Here is a 17042-nt window from a genome sequence, read left to right on the forward strand (position 1 = left end):
GGTGGAACAGTTATTGAAGCAGAGGTTTTACAGGCAAATCACTGCTCACTATAACAAGTGAGTGAATCGTATAGTATAGCAACAGGTTTATTCAACAAAATCGTTACAAATGGTCTGTCGAAGCATATAAATTATTATTACTAAGTTACAATGCAGTGGTGTCGAATACAACCAACACTTTATTTAAATCAGTTACACTCAAAGTTGCTTTCAGTTCTTCCAATTACAGAAACTACTTCAGCGGTGAGGATATCGCACAATATAAAAGTAGGTTCATTATAAAATAAATCAATACAAAAGTTTTGCCGAAGCACGTGCTAAATTACTAATGGCAGTTGTTATTAAGTCGCAATGCGGTGGTGGTACTATTGGCCAATTTGCCCTTTCGTCTTCAATTTCATAGACTTGCCTTCAAGTACGAAGTTCACCAGTCTTAGGGGATACATAGAAGAACTCTTCTAGTGTTGTTTGGTGGTTATCATGTAGCATTATTCATAACGCAGCAGTAAAAAATACAGTGTGGGTGGAATTCAAAGTATTTACAGCGTGCGTCTCGTTGTATCACCATTTCACTTGAGACAAAGGAACCATGCATCTGTAAATGCAGGGATATTCATGACGCCTACCGGGTTTCACAGGACGACTGGACGAATACTACAATACATACACAAAACAGACGTATCAGTGGATGGAGGATCTCTCCAAGCTTTTAAATCACATTGCAGATGTTCAAATGGCTCTGAGCACTACGGGACTTAACTTCAGAGGTCATCAGTCCCCTATAACTTAGAACTACTTAAACCTAACTAACCTAAAGACATCACACACATCCATGCCCGAGGCAGAATTCGAACCTGCGACCGTAGCGGTCGCGCGGATCCAGACTGTAGCGCCTAGAACCGATCGGCCACTCCGGCCGGCTGCAGATGTTCAGTATGAGCACTGTTTGTGACGCAGAAAACGTCAAAACAGACGGAAGAGCACGTACGTGCAATTCACTGAACTGTCAATCGCTGCTGCCTGGGGAGGCACAACGCCAGCGCCCGCTTTGGAAATCTATTCATTGGTTTGCCTACCTGGGACGTTGCGAAGCGGCAGATTTTTCTACATCAGTGGTCGTCAAACTGCGGCCCCAATCAAGTATTCGTGCGGCCCGCGACTCTCAGCCGTATTTTATGAAATACTCGTATGCATATAGCAACTAACACCTGAATCCAAAAACGTCAATTAACGTTAAGAGCTTCTGAAGAGTATAGTTTCCCTCATGAGTAACACATAAATCTACTTACAGAGACAATAATGTTTTAAGAGATGTTTCATTTAAATTGACGCTGATGAATTCGGCTAAGTTGACCTCTTACCACAGGGGCTGAGGGGTAAGTAGTTTCGTTCCTCCAGAGTTGCATGATGCGAGCGAGTTAATGTTTTGTTTCTGTTCCATTACTAACGACTCAAACGAAAGTAACATGTCATGACTGTACGTTACAGACTATCCTCAACAAACGCGTTACACGTTTGCAGCAAGGAATATGGAATTAAATTAAGGATTTTGTCATGCAATACAATGGGTAACAGAAAAATGACATTCAAAACATGTAGCAAACATGATTGATCGTGTCTCATATTGCATAATTCATTTAAGTACAAATACAATTACTGTTATTAATCAGTTAATCATCCACACACACAGACAAAACAGCAATACTTTGTGCGGTAATTATAGTGTCTCAACTTTCGAGTCGCTAGGGTGGCAGCAATCTGGAACAGAGCACAGGCGACACGAAGTGTTCCGAATGGTGGCGACTTTTAACGATCAGTACTTTGGGGGTGGGCGCCCATCTCATCGCGTCCTTCCTTAACTTGTCCATCGGAGAGTCTCAACACAGTAATTTATCTATGTTACCAGTTAATAATAAGCTCGTTACATATACGACCTGAGGGGACGCCGCACGATATCAGCATTGACTCTTGAGAACAAAAGTTTGAAGACCACTGGCCTTCATATTCTGACACGTCTGTCTCCAAGTGTTGCGCTTTGCGACTACTGTGCAGGTCGTATCACGAATCAAAACTTGGAGAGATGCTGTATCCACTGAAACGTGTATGTTTCGCTGTGTTGTGTAGTTCTCAGGCAGTCATCTCCTGAATTCCCCGGAGGTAATTTAAACCTGTAACTATGTGAAAGCCCTTTATTGGCAAGAAAGGAACTCGATGAAGAGATATTGACAAATGTGGAGTGGTGCAGGTACAATACAGCGACCTCGTGTGCGCTGGTTCCTGGACGTGATACGCTGACGGCACGGCTCCCCAATAGCCGCTGCTGTCGGCTCGGCCGTAACGCGGCACATCACCAGTGGTTTCTGCTGCTGCGGTAGCGGCGCTCGGCGCGCATCCGCCGGCGGTTCCTCTGCTGCGCCCGGTAGCGAAACAGCGGCCGGAACGCCATGGACGCCGCCGCATCCATGTCGTCGCCGCCGGCCGCGTACTCGTCTTCCACGCCGGCCGGTGCCGCTGCGTCCGTGTCATCGCCGTCGTAGGTGTAATAATATGCGTCGTCTTCCTCTCCGTTTACAGCGTGCTGTGCATGTCCGCTGGTCTGTGTCAGTTCTGCACTCGGGGAGACATCGATTCCAAGTGCTGAGTTCGTTGTTGCCGGTGTATTCTGGGCCGGAGCGGCAGCAGTGTTGCTGAGGAATGCAGCGAGCATCTGGCAAACAGAAAAGTTGGTATTAGATTCAGTACCTTTAGCCAAACGAATATCATCGTAACCAAATGCAACAAGGAAAGAAATGCATTTCTTCTCCAACGAATAAGGAAACTCACGAAATTGAACGGAAGAAAAAAAAAAAAAATGAAACAAACTCCATTCCACAAGTTGACCTTTCTTACTATTGTTTTTCTTTCTCCTCTCCTGCATTACCGGTGGTTTAGTAGCGTGACTCAACGTGAAGATGGCCGATTATAAAGCTAAAGAAGATTCTATGTAGACTACTTTTAAAAATAAAAGTGACATGATTGCTGGAAGATTAAAAGTAGTTTGGCTTTAAGAACATTAATTTATTTTTATTTGTATTTTGGAGCGTCATTTCTCACAAATGCTGTTATAGCCAGTCTTGACTTCGTACCGCGTCATCCTCAGATGGAAAGGAAAAGGTAACAGTAAAACAGTGAGAAACTTTAATCATCGTTTGGTTTTGAACAACAAGCCATAGCCGTGTTTGCAGACCAAGTTACTGGGATTCAGGTCCTCCTGTTATGTAAAAACTTGTTCATAAAAACCAAGACATGTTTCAACACCTTTATGTTAGCAGCAGTGGGTTCTTTTATTCAGTTCTGTAAAATGCAAACGTGGTCTAAGTAATAATTATTCTAAGGAAACTGGACCTAAAACAAGTTTATGTCACTTGGTGTTATTACCATATTTTCTGCGTTGTTGGGTTCTGCAGAAATTTCTTTACATTAGCGTGTATGAATAGCATATCTTCCACTACTAATAATGTTACAGTGAGTCTGACTGATGAGTTACCAAATCAGCTTATCTATGTATGCAGTTTTGTTATTCGACACGACTGTGTGCTGTTCAGACGAACAGTGGTCCAAGATCGAAACGTTGACATGAGTGACATACAAGCATAATGCCGACAGACCGAACAGAGTTGGCTGTAGTCACCTGGCTCAAGAGCAAGTGGTAAAAAAAGATATTCAGGATAATAGTGTAGGCATGGATCCATCCCGGAAATCTACGTGACGATAGGATTGCCCGATTGTCTCTGATCAGTATATAGATGACAACAGCAGAGGTTACAACGGGGAGGGTGTCATTACGAACCACTGCCATCAAATCAATGGATGCTGTGTTAAGATCACGAGCTGCGATACATCATTTGCCGCCAACATCATCCCACAGGCAACCGAGACTTTAATGGCGTAATGTCAGATTCTCTTTCGTTTGTGGTCGTCGCCTTAACTCCAACGTGGTCTCTGACGACATAGTGCCTCAGAGAACAATGATTCTCGAGACCGCTACCTCTAAATCTCTGGCAGTCACGATGCTGAGAGGTATCTGATACAACAGTACTGATTTGGTAATTACTGAATTGAGACTGAAAGCTTGCCAGCATGTCCCGAGAACTGTAAACCTCGTTGTCACAACTTTCACTACCAGAGTGCCAAATAGCATATTGCCGTAAGATACTGCAAAACCCGACTCTGCTGATTGAACCAAAATCGAAGGAACGTACGGATCCTCGCCTGACTTCCCTGGTAATCCCTTTTCCACCTAGAGGGCTTGTCTGGAACGCGATCGCGAAACGTTTATTTTCATACCGGTTTCCGTCGAGCATCCTTCGTGTTCTGATAGCACGTTTTCCTTGCGCGGTAAGAAATTTCCGAAGATGAGATTAGGAGACTGTATGCATCAGTGGCACAACGAATAAAAGCTATAGTGATGTTTATGAAGGAGATCAGTTCAGATTGTAATTACAGTTTAATTATTTAATATCCCTTATGTTATTAACGGCTACACAAAGTTTGACAAATATCGGACCGGTGCTTCACGATACAACACTTTCCATTGTCGTCGATGTAGAAAGGACGTGTCTTGTATGACTAGTGGAGCTGGCAGAAAAGGTAATGTACGCAGAAGAAATGGTATACGAGGAAGGTTTTTCCATATAGTTTTATACATAAACGTGATACAAAGTGTAATTCTGTAGGATTACAAATGAAAGTCTCTTATCGTTCATTACAACACAGCTAATAAATATGATGTATACTGGGCGAAGATGTTAATGGTATATCATGTCACTAATAACTTGACGTTCTCCGGTAGAGACGCAAACAAAATTACACAACAGTCTGTTTCGAAATTTTTCTCTCTCGTTATACGTCTGATAGGTATGATGTACGTGTGGGAAAAGATCACGTGGATTAAGATTCGATAGTTCAGTTCACATACTCCTTCTAGATTATTATCTTTATTATTGTTCTTGTGACTGCCTTATTTTCTTCCTGTTCCTAACGAACAACGAACGGGTGTCTACTATGTTAGTGTCAGTTAACAAGTTTTAGTTCCGACCTGATACGTTGTACGCTTCGGATCTTTGTGTTACGGGCTGCGTGCACTCCAGATGTTTAACGCATTTAAAGCATTTGTCCGTTATTGATGTGGAACATGCGACTACGATGAATAAAGATTTTCAAAAATAATTGCAACCAGTCGACTTGTTGTAGCTAGTTATGAAAACCTTAAACCTCATTTGTTTTGCATTGAATAACGCAATCTTCGCGCTATCTCCATATCAAGTACATTTTTGAATCCATAATTAATGTGATATTTGGTGCTTGTAAAACTGAACGTGATATTTCCGTTAATACACGGGAAATGTTTTGTGAAGCGGCGAAGGGAAATACGGTACGTTGATTAATTGTGCCCGAACAAAATAACTGTTCGCCTTTCGCCCAAGATTTGTTACTCGAAGCTAAGTATACCCAAGACATCTGATGTACTGAAACTAATCTTACCATCAAATTGTGTGTTAATGGTGTCAAGAGAGGTAGAACACCTGCTAACCGCTACGTAGAAAAACTAGGTTGCAAAATCAAAGTGGCTTATCTGGTGCATAACGCCCAGTCCTAATAAATGGTTACCTCTCTAACGGCTTCTAGGGGCAACAAAAAATTGATTTTCAACTTTTCATATTGTTACGGACTTAATTTAAAAATTTAAAAATTTAAAATGCTTTCATAATCTAGCCATTAAGAGGTACACTCTCACGCTAAAAGTTTAACCCACTAAGACAAATATTTCAGCCAGAAACAAAGTATATGATTTGAGGCAGCGTAACTAATTGCGCCCAGCTACCAAGAAATTTTTCTTCGAGTATATCAGAATAAGAGCAGGTAGCGAACCAAACAAACAGCCGGTCGCTGTGGCAGAGCGGTTCTAAACGCTTCAGTCTGGAAACGCGCGACCGCTACGGTCGCAGGTTCGAATTCTGCCTCGGGCATGGATGTGTGTGATGTATTTAGGCTAGTTAGGTCTAAGTAGTTCTATGTTCTAGGGGACTGATGACCTCAGATGTTAAGTCACATACCGCTCAGAGCAGTTTGAATCATTTGAACCAAACAAACTGCAGATTTGTTTAAACCTTTACGAAACATTTTCTCACTGAAATCCTCCGCAAAATGATGAAAGGAAGAAACGTTTATCGCTTACTGCACTTCCCCTGGTCATGCAGTAAAACTGATGCATCAGGCACTACGTTTTTATTTATCACTGCTTTAGTACAAACTATTCACAACACATTTGGCAGTACACTGACAATCTACAATTTAATTAGCATGTGTGAAACTATTTTTCTTAGCATGCTTAAATATATCAGTAATGGTATCCTTAAAATAGCCCTAACGGCAACGTAAGTATCGTAGGAACCGGAACTATTTTTGGCAGACCTCACGTACCGTCGGAAAGAGACATTGGAACACTGCAGAAACAGGTTGTCAAAAATCGCAAGAAATTAGCGGGAGGAATCACTGACGAATTCCGCTGTATTACCAGTAGTCCAGCTAGCATAACGACCGTGTAAGGAATTAAAAGCAGTGGGGTACAATCGTAAAATGTAGGCTTTCACGGCCGGTGTTGCCTTTCATTGAAACTTCATGGCTGAGAGGCCGTGGTCGATGTATAAAATTCCCACCTGACGTTTCGCCTCCATCTGCGGGAGACATCTTCTGAGGTCTTCCGGCTACTGCCACTGAGGCTCCAGGTAGTCTCGCATTTATAGAGCGCATAGAGGGCACCACTATTCGTCACGTGATGCCGACGGTATGCCTATCTTTGGAAGGCGTCATCATTCTCGATTAAGAGTAATCGATTGTCATTCTGCTGAATGTCGACGTTGCGCCAGCAGAATGACAATCGATTACTCTTAATCGAGAATGATGACACCTTCCAAAGATAGGCATACCGTCGGCATCACGTGACGAATGGTGGTGCCCTCTATGCACTCTATAAATGCGAGAGTACCTGGAGCCTCAGTGGCAGTAGCTGGACGGCCTCAGAAGAGGTCTCCCGCAGATGGAAGCGAAACGGCAGGTGGAAATTTTATACATCGACCACGGCCTCTCAGCCCGGAAGTTTCAACTGAAGAATGGGGTACAATGTTCGAGCAGCTCCTCATAAGCCACACATTTCTACAGTCAGTGCTCAGCAGCGCTTGAGGTGAAGTAAAGATCGATGCTGTTGGGAAGCGGAAGCCTGGAAACATGTAATTTGGAATGATGAATTACGTTGTAGTCAGTGTGAAACCAACAGAAGGAATTTGGAAATTTGTGGTAAGTTCCTATTGGGCCAACTTGCTGAGGTCACCTTAGGCTTACACACTACTTAAACTTCAACTAACTTACGCTAAGGACAACACACACACACCCATGCCAGAGGGACTCGAACCTTCGATGGGGAGAGCCGCGGGAACAGTGGCAAGGCACCCTAGACCGTGCGGCTATCCCGCGCGGCGCAACAGAAGGGTTAGACTTTGGGGAGTGGCTAGAAACTTTACCTGTCATCATGCGCTAGCGACAGTTTTGAAGTACAGAGGACGTGGTGTTATGGTAACAGTGTTCTCTGTTATTGGGCTTAAGGAAACACTAAATGTGGAAGGGTATAAACGCAATTAACAGCATTGTGTACTACCTACTGCAGAGAAACAGTTCGAAGACGATGATTGCTCGTATCAACATGACGACGTCCCCCTGCCCTAAAGCATGGTGTGTGAGGCAATGGTTTGTGGATAACAACATTCTTGAAATGGACTGGTCTGACCAGAGTCCCAGCTTCAGTTCAGTGGAACACGACTGGGATGAGACCCTGTGTTCAGCATCACTACATTCTCTGATTTCGGATCTTGAAGAAGAATGAGCTGCCACTCCTATATAGCCCTTCAGAAAACTCACGGAAGCTGTCCCCAGCAGAATTCAAGTGATCAAAAAGGTGAAGGGTTGGCTCTCCCCATCTTAATGCCTACTAGTAGGTGTCCGCAGAGTCAGTCAACACAAGGGGTATTCAATATGTAGTGCAACACATATTTTTTCCTGCAAGAAGGTTGGTTTTATTTAGGATTCCAATAACCACATTATTCCCCACTTCTTTGGCTGCAAAAACCCTATTTTCCAACGTAAACCGTTAGAGAGACCACTTTGAAGGCTACCACCTATCAGAACTTCACGAAACTACAGGGGCTCAAGTGAGAGTATTCCACGATTTCCCACAGTAAACTCCGTATTTTTTTAACTGTAACTGGCCGAGAAAACATGTGTAGCATTACTTACTGAACGCCTCTCGTATTTAGCTATCAACATAATTTTTCTTATTCATTACCTTCTCCTGTGTATGATGTTTAAATCAATTGTGGGAAAGCAATCGCGATGAAAACTCCACCATTTTCTGTTGAGGCACATGATCACTTAAATTACTAGCCTAAGCAGAGACATAAAGTATACAGGGTGATTATAATTAAACTTTCAAAATGCTGTGTAAATATCACCACTGGTCAGAACTGTAACGGAATATTATGGGAGAAGAAGGAAAACGTATGGCAGAAGAAAAAAAATTGTCGGAAAATTGATCAATAGATGGCACTGTATGTGTCAGAATACGTAAATGAAAACACCTGTCACGCACACGACCCATTGAAGTTGGTATAAACACCCAGTGTACATGGCTTTTCCTCCTTTCGTGTCTGCGACGTTCACCCTGACTGGCTCAATGCAGGATCGCCCTCTGCTTGTAAATCTGTATTACAAGAATGATGACGTCACCCTGCAGACATTCCGGACACTGAATGGTTTGAAAAAAGACATTGGTCCTATGCCTGCCGTGGGTCTGGAGAAAATGACTCGGGAATTCGAAAAGACGGGTTCATTTAATGTGCAATCTGGTAGAGGGAGGAAACGAATTGATTCGATATCAGCGGAAGCAGTGACCACAGCAGTGCAGGAGGAGACGAGTGGTGGTGTGCAAGCGTGTAGTGCACGGAGAATTGTCCGAACATTGGACATACCCGTGAGCACGGTGCGTAAAATTGTACGAAGCATCCTTCTTTGCTACCCGTTCAAAATTACCCATGTGCCCGACTTGTTTCCCGTTCACCTACCAGCAAGAGAGACCTTTGCTTTAGAATTTCTTGCTCGCATGGAAACTGACAATGACTGGCCGTGGAAGATTTTGTGGAAAGATGAAGTCCACTTGCATCTGACAGCATATGTTAATACACTGATTTATCGAGTATGGGCAACGGAAAATCCACACGCAAATCAACCAGCGCCACTTCAACCTGAAAAGGTCACTGTGTGGTTCGGGTTTACGGCATCATTTCTCACAGGGCCACATTTTTTCAAAGTGACAGGTGTTTCCGGTCCTGTTACCTGTACCGCCACTGGTAAGCGCTACGAGTGTATTTTACGCAACCACGTCATTCCAGCTCTCCAACAGCGTGGATGTGTGGATGGAATCATTTTTATGCAAGATGGTGCACCTCCGCACATTTCAAATCCAGTTAAGCAGTTGTTGAAGCGCCATTTCCGAAATTCTAGAATTATCTGGCGCCATTTCCCTACAGCCTGGCCGTCCCGATCACCTGATCTTAATCCGTGTGACTTCTGCCTGTGGGACTATCTGAAAGATTTTGTGTTCAGTGTTCCGACTGCAAATTTAGCTGCATTGAAGGCACACATTGCGCAGAATATTCTGAACGCCACCCGAGAAACACTTCGATCAGTTGTGGAACCCATTTATCCCAACCGACGTGATACAACCTAGCCGTGATGGACGGGATTACGTACACCCATGCACACTGATTGGTACAGTTTGTTTATCGTCAAACGTACACCTTAGGCATTGTTGCATGATTCATTTGTCATTTGTAGTCGACGACTATTAAATTATGTTGCTTACAGCGCCATCTATTGCTACTTTTTGAACTATTTTTTGTTCTTCTGCCGGACGCTCCCCCCCCCCCTCCCCCCCCCGATAATATTCCGTTTGCAATTTGACGTCATTCTGACTGGAGTTATTTCTACAGCAGTTTGAAAGTTTAACTTTAGTTATAATCACCCTGTATATCTAAATCTTCATTTGACAACGAAGAGTTAAGGTTTGTGTCCCAAAAATTAAAAAAAGTAAGAATTAGTGAATTCGAAAACAATAGAAAATAGCCCGGATTTCTTCATATTCTGCTATGTATAGGGTAAAAGGCAGTCAGATTTGCAAAACATGGGTGATTAACGTTGAGAGCAATCAATTTAGAAGAGAATTACGCAAAAAATACCGTGTCCTGGCTCCAAACCAATATGCTGTAATAAAGTGAACGTAAGCGCCCTTAGATAACTCAGGCTGACTCTTTATTGTATATAATTCTAGCCTCTCTGGGGAAATCAATTTCGGTTTTGGAGAAATTCAGCAACATGGGAGGCAACACAAACTCGACGAATTATCTTGGAAGACAGCTGGAAGAGAGTAAAAACTACGTTTATAGCATTGTTGGATATAAAAATGGATAGTCACGTTGTTGACTGGATTATACTGTCAGGGATAAAATGCAGTAAACCGAAGTTTACCAGAATACTTCGAAGAAATTTCAAGCTTGCAGCTTCGTCTTCTACGTTCCACGATATTTCGACAGGGCACCCGTGACTCATTCTCAGGTAATGAAAATGGAAATGAGCGTTTGGCGTCATTGGCCGGGAGGCCCCTTGCGGGGCAGGTCCAGCCGCCTTGGTGCTGATCTTATTAGATTCGACGCCACGCTGGGCGACCTACCTGGAATTGAACCCAGACCCGTAGGACGGCAATCCGTCAAGCTGACAGCTCAGCTATCGTGGCAGACACTCATTCTCAGGTGAACCAGGAGAACGATGCAAGACGTCATCCGCTCACCAATCTACAGCGCGCTGTGACAATTCCGCGCATGCGTCAAAATCGTGTTGCCAGACGGGCAATACTTCCCGGCGGCAGCGCCCCCGCTGGCGGAACTGCGGAACTCGGAAGTACTCACAAGGGGACCATAGGTGCTTGCTCTCACCGTTTTGATTCCCGTTGATAGGGTGTGTGGAGCACGGCTACGACTTCAACTTATGTAAGAAGGAAGGCGCAGCTCTCAGCCGTTTTAGAGAAATTCGAGTTTCATTCTTTTAGACCTGCGTGTGGTCGCTAACAGGCACGGTGTTCGTAGCCAGCTGATCAAGTGCTTAGTTTACAAGGGCTAGGTATCTGGTTGGAGTGTCGCTGCAGGTGCTTTTTATTATTACCACGTAACTCTAACAACACATTTATTATGACTGTCCAAAATATCATATTAATGATTCAGTTATTATTTGTACAAAGTTTATCCTGAAAAACAGGAAAAAAATTAATTTTGTAAGGACATAGGAATCAGATCGTTATAGCATTTTTATTGACATTATTGCACCTACATTTGTGACACGTATGAACACTACACGAATAAGGATGATACTTATCGTAGAAATATGTAAAACAATAATTATTGTGGCACACAGCACACGTAATGAACGCCGAAGTTTATCATGGGCAAGGTTTTTTTTTTTTCAATTTTTCTGCTGCAAAGCACGGTTATCAGAGAATTTCGCGGCGTACCACGCCTATCTCATCATATCACCGAATACTGATGCAGACAACTGGTGACGTACGATTTTTGTGCAGTCTTCTCTCGAAGCTATCTCTCTATTGTATTCGACGATATACGAGCAATTTTACAGTCGCTTTATACGGGTTTTCGCCTGCATGCAAAAATAAAAGACGCAGGGCTGCATCAACGGTGTACATTTTGGAGGAATTATTTTGATACTGCACTTTGGCACACCCTCTCCATGCAGAAAAATTTTAGTCGTACAAAACCAGTTTCGTTTGCCCTTCCTATGCATTGACTAGCAAAAAACCTGTTCACTCTCAATTAAATTTCCAGCATAGTGCTGTTGTGAGTTTCCCGGACTTTGAAGACGTTATCATAACGTTTTTGTATTTGTGTACGTAATCGTCAGCTGATTTTCACATTATTTGTCCAAATGAGCCTGTGGTCTCTTGCAAGCAAACGAAGACCGTTGGTAGTAATTTTCCAGGTAAGGTGACAGCATATTGTGCAGTGCACGAATGTGTCACCTTGTAAACATCCTTTCGCAGCACAAGATCCACCTTTGTTCCGCGTTCGACTAGAGTTCTGTCATAAGCTGACTGATATTGGTACCCTAGAACAAACAGTAACAAATTAGCTTTTTGTGGTCTATAAAAATAGTACTGTAAAAATGAAATGAAATGAGCGTAAGACATCGCTGGCCGGGAAGCCCCATTCGGGGAAGTTCGGCCGCCAAATAAAAGTCTTATTTCATTATTTTACTTTAAACCTAATAGCTTGGGTATATGTAAGATTCGGAGGAAATAACTCAAAATGTCATACATAAATCTCATCCGTAAGTGGAAAATTCTCACATTGCGTATACATTCAGCAAAGTATCTGGCAAAAATCTCGCACACAATGGAATTTCTCTAGCATTTGTATCATAAATGTAAGGCTACGAAAGCACAAAAATTATCTCTAAGGTGTTAATTCTATATCACATCGTGTCTCGATATTTTACTCATCTGATGATGGTAATCCTATACCAAGGAATATTCGATACGAGTCGTCGACTTAGACCAGCGACAAGAAACATGCGACAAAGATCATAAAAAGTATGGCGACTATAACGAGATGTTACTGACAAATTTTCCAAATGGGTTTAGGTATAGATAAGTTTGTCTCCGCAACCAACTTTTCCTCCTTTGGTGTATTTCGATTTGTCATGCGTAGCAACAACCGTTATGCACCATTATTGTTAAATGTAAATACATGTGTAAAATTGTTGATGGTTCGATCTTAGAGTGAAATTCGTAAACAATTTCATCTTGATGTTGGTGTCTTGCGCTGTAACTTGTGCTCACGTAACAGTCAGTTCATCCCAATGAGAGACTGTGGCACGTTATTTAGTGTACAATGGTGTGCCACGCTGTACTAATAGTCACAATGTTTTGTGGATGGGTTTTCCATTCGAAAGACGATGTGCATAAAAGCTTGTGCGTTTTGCTCAGAGGTAGTATTACTTCTGGCTATAACTGATAAACGCTAACACATGATGGTTATATCGTAATGTGCTTGGCTACTATCCAGTATGAAATGCATAAAGATCAATAACGCAACAACCTTGCACAAATGTAACAAAAGTGTTGCCATTAGAACTTGCTAGGACCTACATGTTAGATGTCAAGCATTACCTATAGTGAAATAGCAACAACCTTCGTGATTTTCGGGTGATAGTATTTTTCACCCACTAATTAAGATTACCGACCTGCTAGGATTAGTGAAGGGCAGATTGTTATTCTGGACGGCTGGAATTTACAAAGTACCTTGCCAATGAAGTAAAGAAAAACTAAGAAATTTGCTGGCGTGCCCTCCTCTTTAGTCAATTCCTGGTTCCTGGTTTTAATAATGCCCTCTTTAGGTTACCGAATAGAGTATACATTATCCAAAGAAACTGTCTTCAGGCAGGAGATCTCTTCAGGGAAGCTCTCTGCCTCTATGTGTGCTCCTTCCATATAGAAGTTTTTTAAGCGCACTGACAGTTTGGACGGGTGATGACAACTCGACGATTGTAAGTACAAGTCCATATGTAGACTTACAATAAACTGAATGCCCCAGAGAGGCATCGTTCTTATGTCTAATCAAAACATCCAGTTAAGGCAGACAGTCATCATTTTCTAACTTCATAGTGAACCAGATGTTGCAATAAATGGAGATGTGACCTAGCACGCCGAAGAAGAACGCTGCACTGAGCATCAGAATTGCATTCGCCATTTGCAACCAAGCAAATCTGTTGTTGCCTTACCTCGTCTCCAACACCATTCCTCTGACTATGATAAAACAGTAATTCTGGCCATAGCAACATCTTTTTGGGACTGCATTGTTAAAGAAACAACGGAGATAAGCATACGGAAAATCTGATGAACCATGACAGCAGCTACCAGCTGGGTAATGCTTGGAACCGTTATCACCTCCACGATTTGCTAAAATCGGAGATTACAGAGTGCTCGACGAGTGGCAACGCTGACAAGGGAACGGTACGTACTTGCCCTCACCGATTTGATTCATTTTTCTTGGGTGTGTGGGTCATAGCTGGGACTCCAACACATGTAAAAACGAAGGCGCAACTCACAGACGTTTTAGAGAAATGTAGTTTGAAAGTTTTACGCATGCGGTCGCTAGCAGACATGCAAGCGTGAAACTTTCGAACTACATTTCGCTAAAACGACTGAGTGTTGTTCCTTCGCTTTTATTTATGTTGAATTCGTGTCCGGTCGCTAGCAGACATGGAGTCCGTAGCCCACAGAGTAACACTGTATTTCGTAAGCTAGAGGACTCTGGATCGAATCCCACTTCTGTTTTTTTTCTCTTTATAATGTTTTTTTTTTCATACGTAATTCTAATAATAGGTTCATTATGATTGTACAAATTATCAGTAGCTAAGGACTCATTTATTGTTAATATAATCTTCACCCTAAAATTATTTTTCTATAACATCTTGGAAGTAGTTTATCATTATAACTGTATTCCTGCACGTAGGTCTCAATACACCATGAGCCCATTTTCCTTTATGGGTATAGGTATGGTACAACTCAACGCATGAACCCATTTTCCCGTTAACCCTGCAGTTAGTTTTGATCCACCAGAAACAGCTGCATGTACACAAACAACTTTTGGTTGGTGGAGGGAGAAAGAAAACAGCGTTTACAAACACGAAGAATACTTCATTCGAATGTTAGCCCAGAGTCAGTTATCTGTCAACGTTCCAAGATGTCTGATTTTACGGAAATGTAGTGATGTGCCCACTATATCGACAACAAGAGTAGGTGAACCTGATTGTGAGGTCGAATCGCTTTACAGCGAAGTTTCAACAGAATGTTTAAAAAGGGCACCTGTGTACAGTGAACAGCTCCTGCTCCAAAACAATCTCATCGTTTCGAAACCTTCTGCATTAATATGGAAATGGGAAAAGAACTATTTCACAGAGTATTCGAAATTATACCGGAGAAAAAAGTCGTGGTACAAGACGGACTAATTGCTCACCAATACGTCGATGAAAAGGGTGTTTGAAGAGACTGAAGAAGTCTCTTCATCTTCATCAGAGAATTACAATGCCGTAGAGAAGCAGTCGCAAATGGACGGCGAACATTTTTCCGCAATATTACAAAATTAGTGGTCGTCAGTGTAGCGAGAGAGCATCCAGGAGAGAATTTGGCCATTCTTCGTACAAAGGGAACTTCACCCTCAAAAGCATGAAAAGTTTGAAAAGATTGGAATAACATATAAAACAAGGTGGAAAAAGGCACGAACAGCTTAAAAAGTTGATTCGTGGACCCTATGATTTTTTCATAGAAACCCGAGAATGTAATCAGAAAGTGACGACGAGAAACCCGCATCAGTGGGCTCTCGCTGCTGCTAGCCGATATCCTGATTTAAATTTTAAAGGTTCTGACACGTGGGCCGTACCCCTCAAACGAAGACACCGGATTCGTCAGAGAAAAATCACCAGACTTGTATCCACGAGGGAAAGCGCTTCACTGCAGCAACTACATGATGCAGCAGCAAATATCCGAATACATAGGGGAGTTTTCGTACTAAAATACGACAAGGAGTTTGTTATTAATACTAATCAGACAGGTATTACACATAAAAATACACGATTAATTTACATAGGTTGCAATACTAAGCCCGCCTGCTTAGCTCGGTGGAAACGTGCTTGCCTCCGACGCAAGCGGGCCCGGGTTCGGTTCCCGGCCGGGTTGGAGATTTTCTCCGCTCATGGACTGTGTGTTGTGTTGTCCTCATCGTCATTTCATCGTCATCACCGGCGCGCAAGTCGCCCAATGTGGCATTCTTACTAATAGTACAGCGTGGCACACCATTGTACACTAAATAATGTGCCACAGTCTCTCATTGAGATGTACGCACTGCTGAGTGATCATAAGTTACTGTGCATGACACCAACATCGAGATGAAATTGTTCATGACTCAAAATAACACAGTTTGTTTGAATTTCACTTTAAGATCGAACCTTCAACAATTTTACACAAGTATTTACATTTAACAGTAATGGTGCATAACGGTTGTTGCTACGCATGACAAATCGAAATACGCCAAAGAAGGAAAAGTTGGTTGCGGTGACAAACTTATCTGTACCTTAACCCATTTGGAAAAATTGCCAATAACATCACGTTATAATCGTCATACTTTTTATTTTCTTTGTCGCATGTTTCCTGTCACTGGTCAAAGTCGACGACTCGTATCGAATATTCCTTGGTATAGGATTACGATCATCATATGACTAAAATATCGAGGCACGATGTGATATGGAGTTAATACCGTAGAGATAATTTTTGTGCTTTTGTGGCCATACATTTATGAGACAAATGCTAGATAAATTCCATTGTGTGCGATATTTTTGCCACATATTTTGTTGAGTGTATACGCAGTGCGATTGTTTTCCACCTACGGATGAGATTTATATATGACATTTTGAGTTATTTCCTCCGAATCGTGCAGATATCCAAGCTATTAAGTTTAAAGTAAAATAATTGGAATAGGAAACCTCATTGCAGTTATCTATTACTTGTATAATGGTTGTAGGCTATCGATATGTTTCCCTAACAGTGAACGTAGATTAAAAAGATTGTACCAGGAAGAAAGAATAGGAGAATGTCGTCCAGAAAAATATTTCAAAGTATGATAAATAGCGGAAGCCGCTTCTCGTAGCCACAAATTCAAAGTTTTCGAGAAGCTTTCGGTTTGAGGTATTACGTGAGCCACTCGATTCTGCCACCACAAGATATTATATTACAAGAGAGACTCAGATATCCGATCAAGTGCAGCTAAAATCTATAAAATGGTGATGAATATCTCTTTTTCCTATAAGAAAAAGAAATAGCGCTCTCTCAGCTG

General features: G+C 42.3%; 1 protein-coding gene across 2 annotated transcripts in view; it reads right to left on the reverse strand.

Moving 5' to 3' along the window:
* Window positions 1–249: 249 nt before the first annotated feature.
* LOC126481169 (uncharacterized) overlaps window positions 250–17042 on the reverse strand; it is a 66385-nt gene continuing 49592 nt past the window's right edge. For both annotated transcript variants that reach the window (XR_007587527.1, XM_050104737.1), the window contains exon 2: window positions 250–2707. Coding sequence is in view for 1 of the 2 variants with exons in the window: in XM_050104737.1 (XP_049960694.1) it covers window positions 2348–2707 (360 nt within the window). In the remaining variant the exon portion in view is untranslated. The remainder of the gene's footprint in view (window positions 2708–17042) is intronic.

Source organism: Schistocerca serialis, chromosome 5 (genome assembly GCF_023864345.2).
Source record: "Schistocerca serialis cubense isolate TAMUIC-IGC-003099 chromosome 5, iqSchSeri2.2, whole genome shotgun sequence".
NCBI lineage: Eukaryota > Metazoa > Arthropoda > Insecta > Orthoptera > Acrididae > Schistocerca > Schistocerca serialis.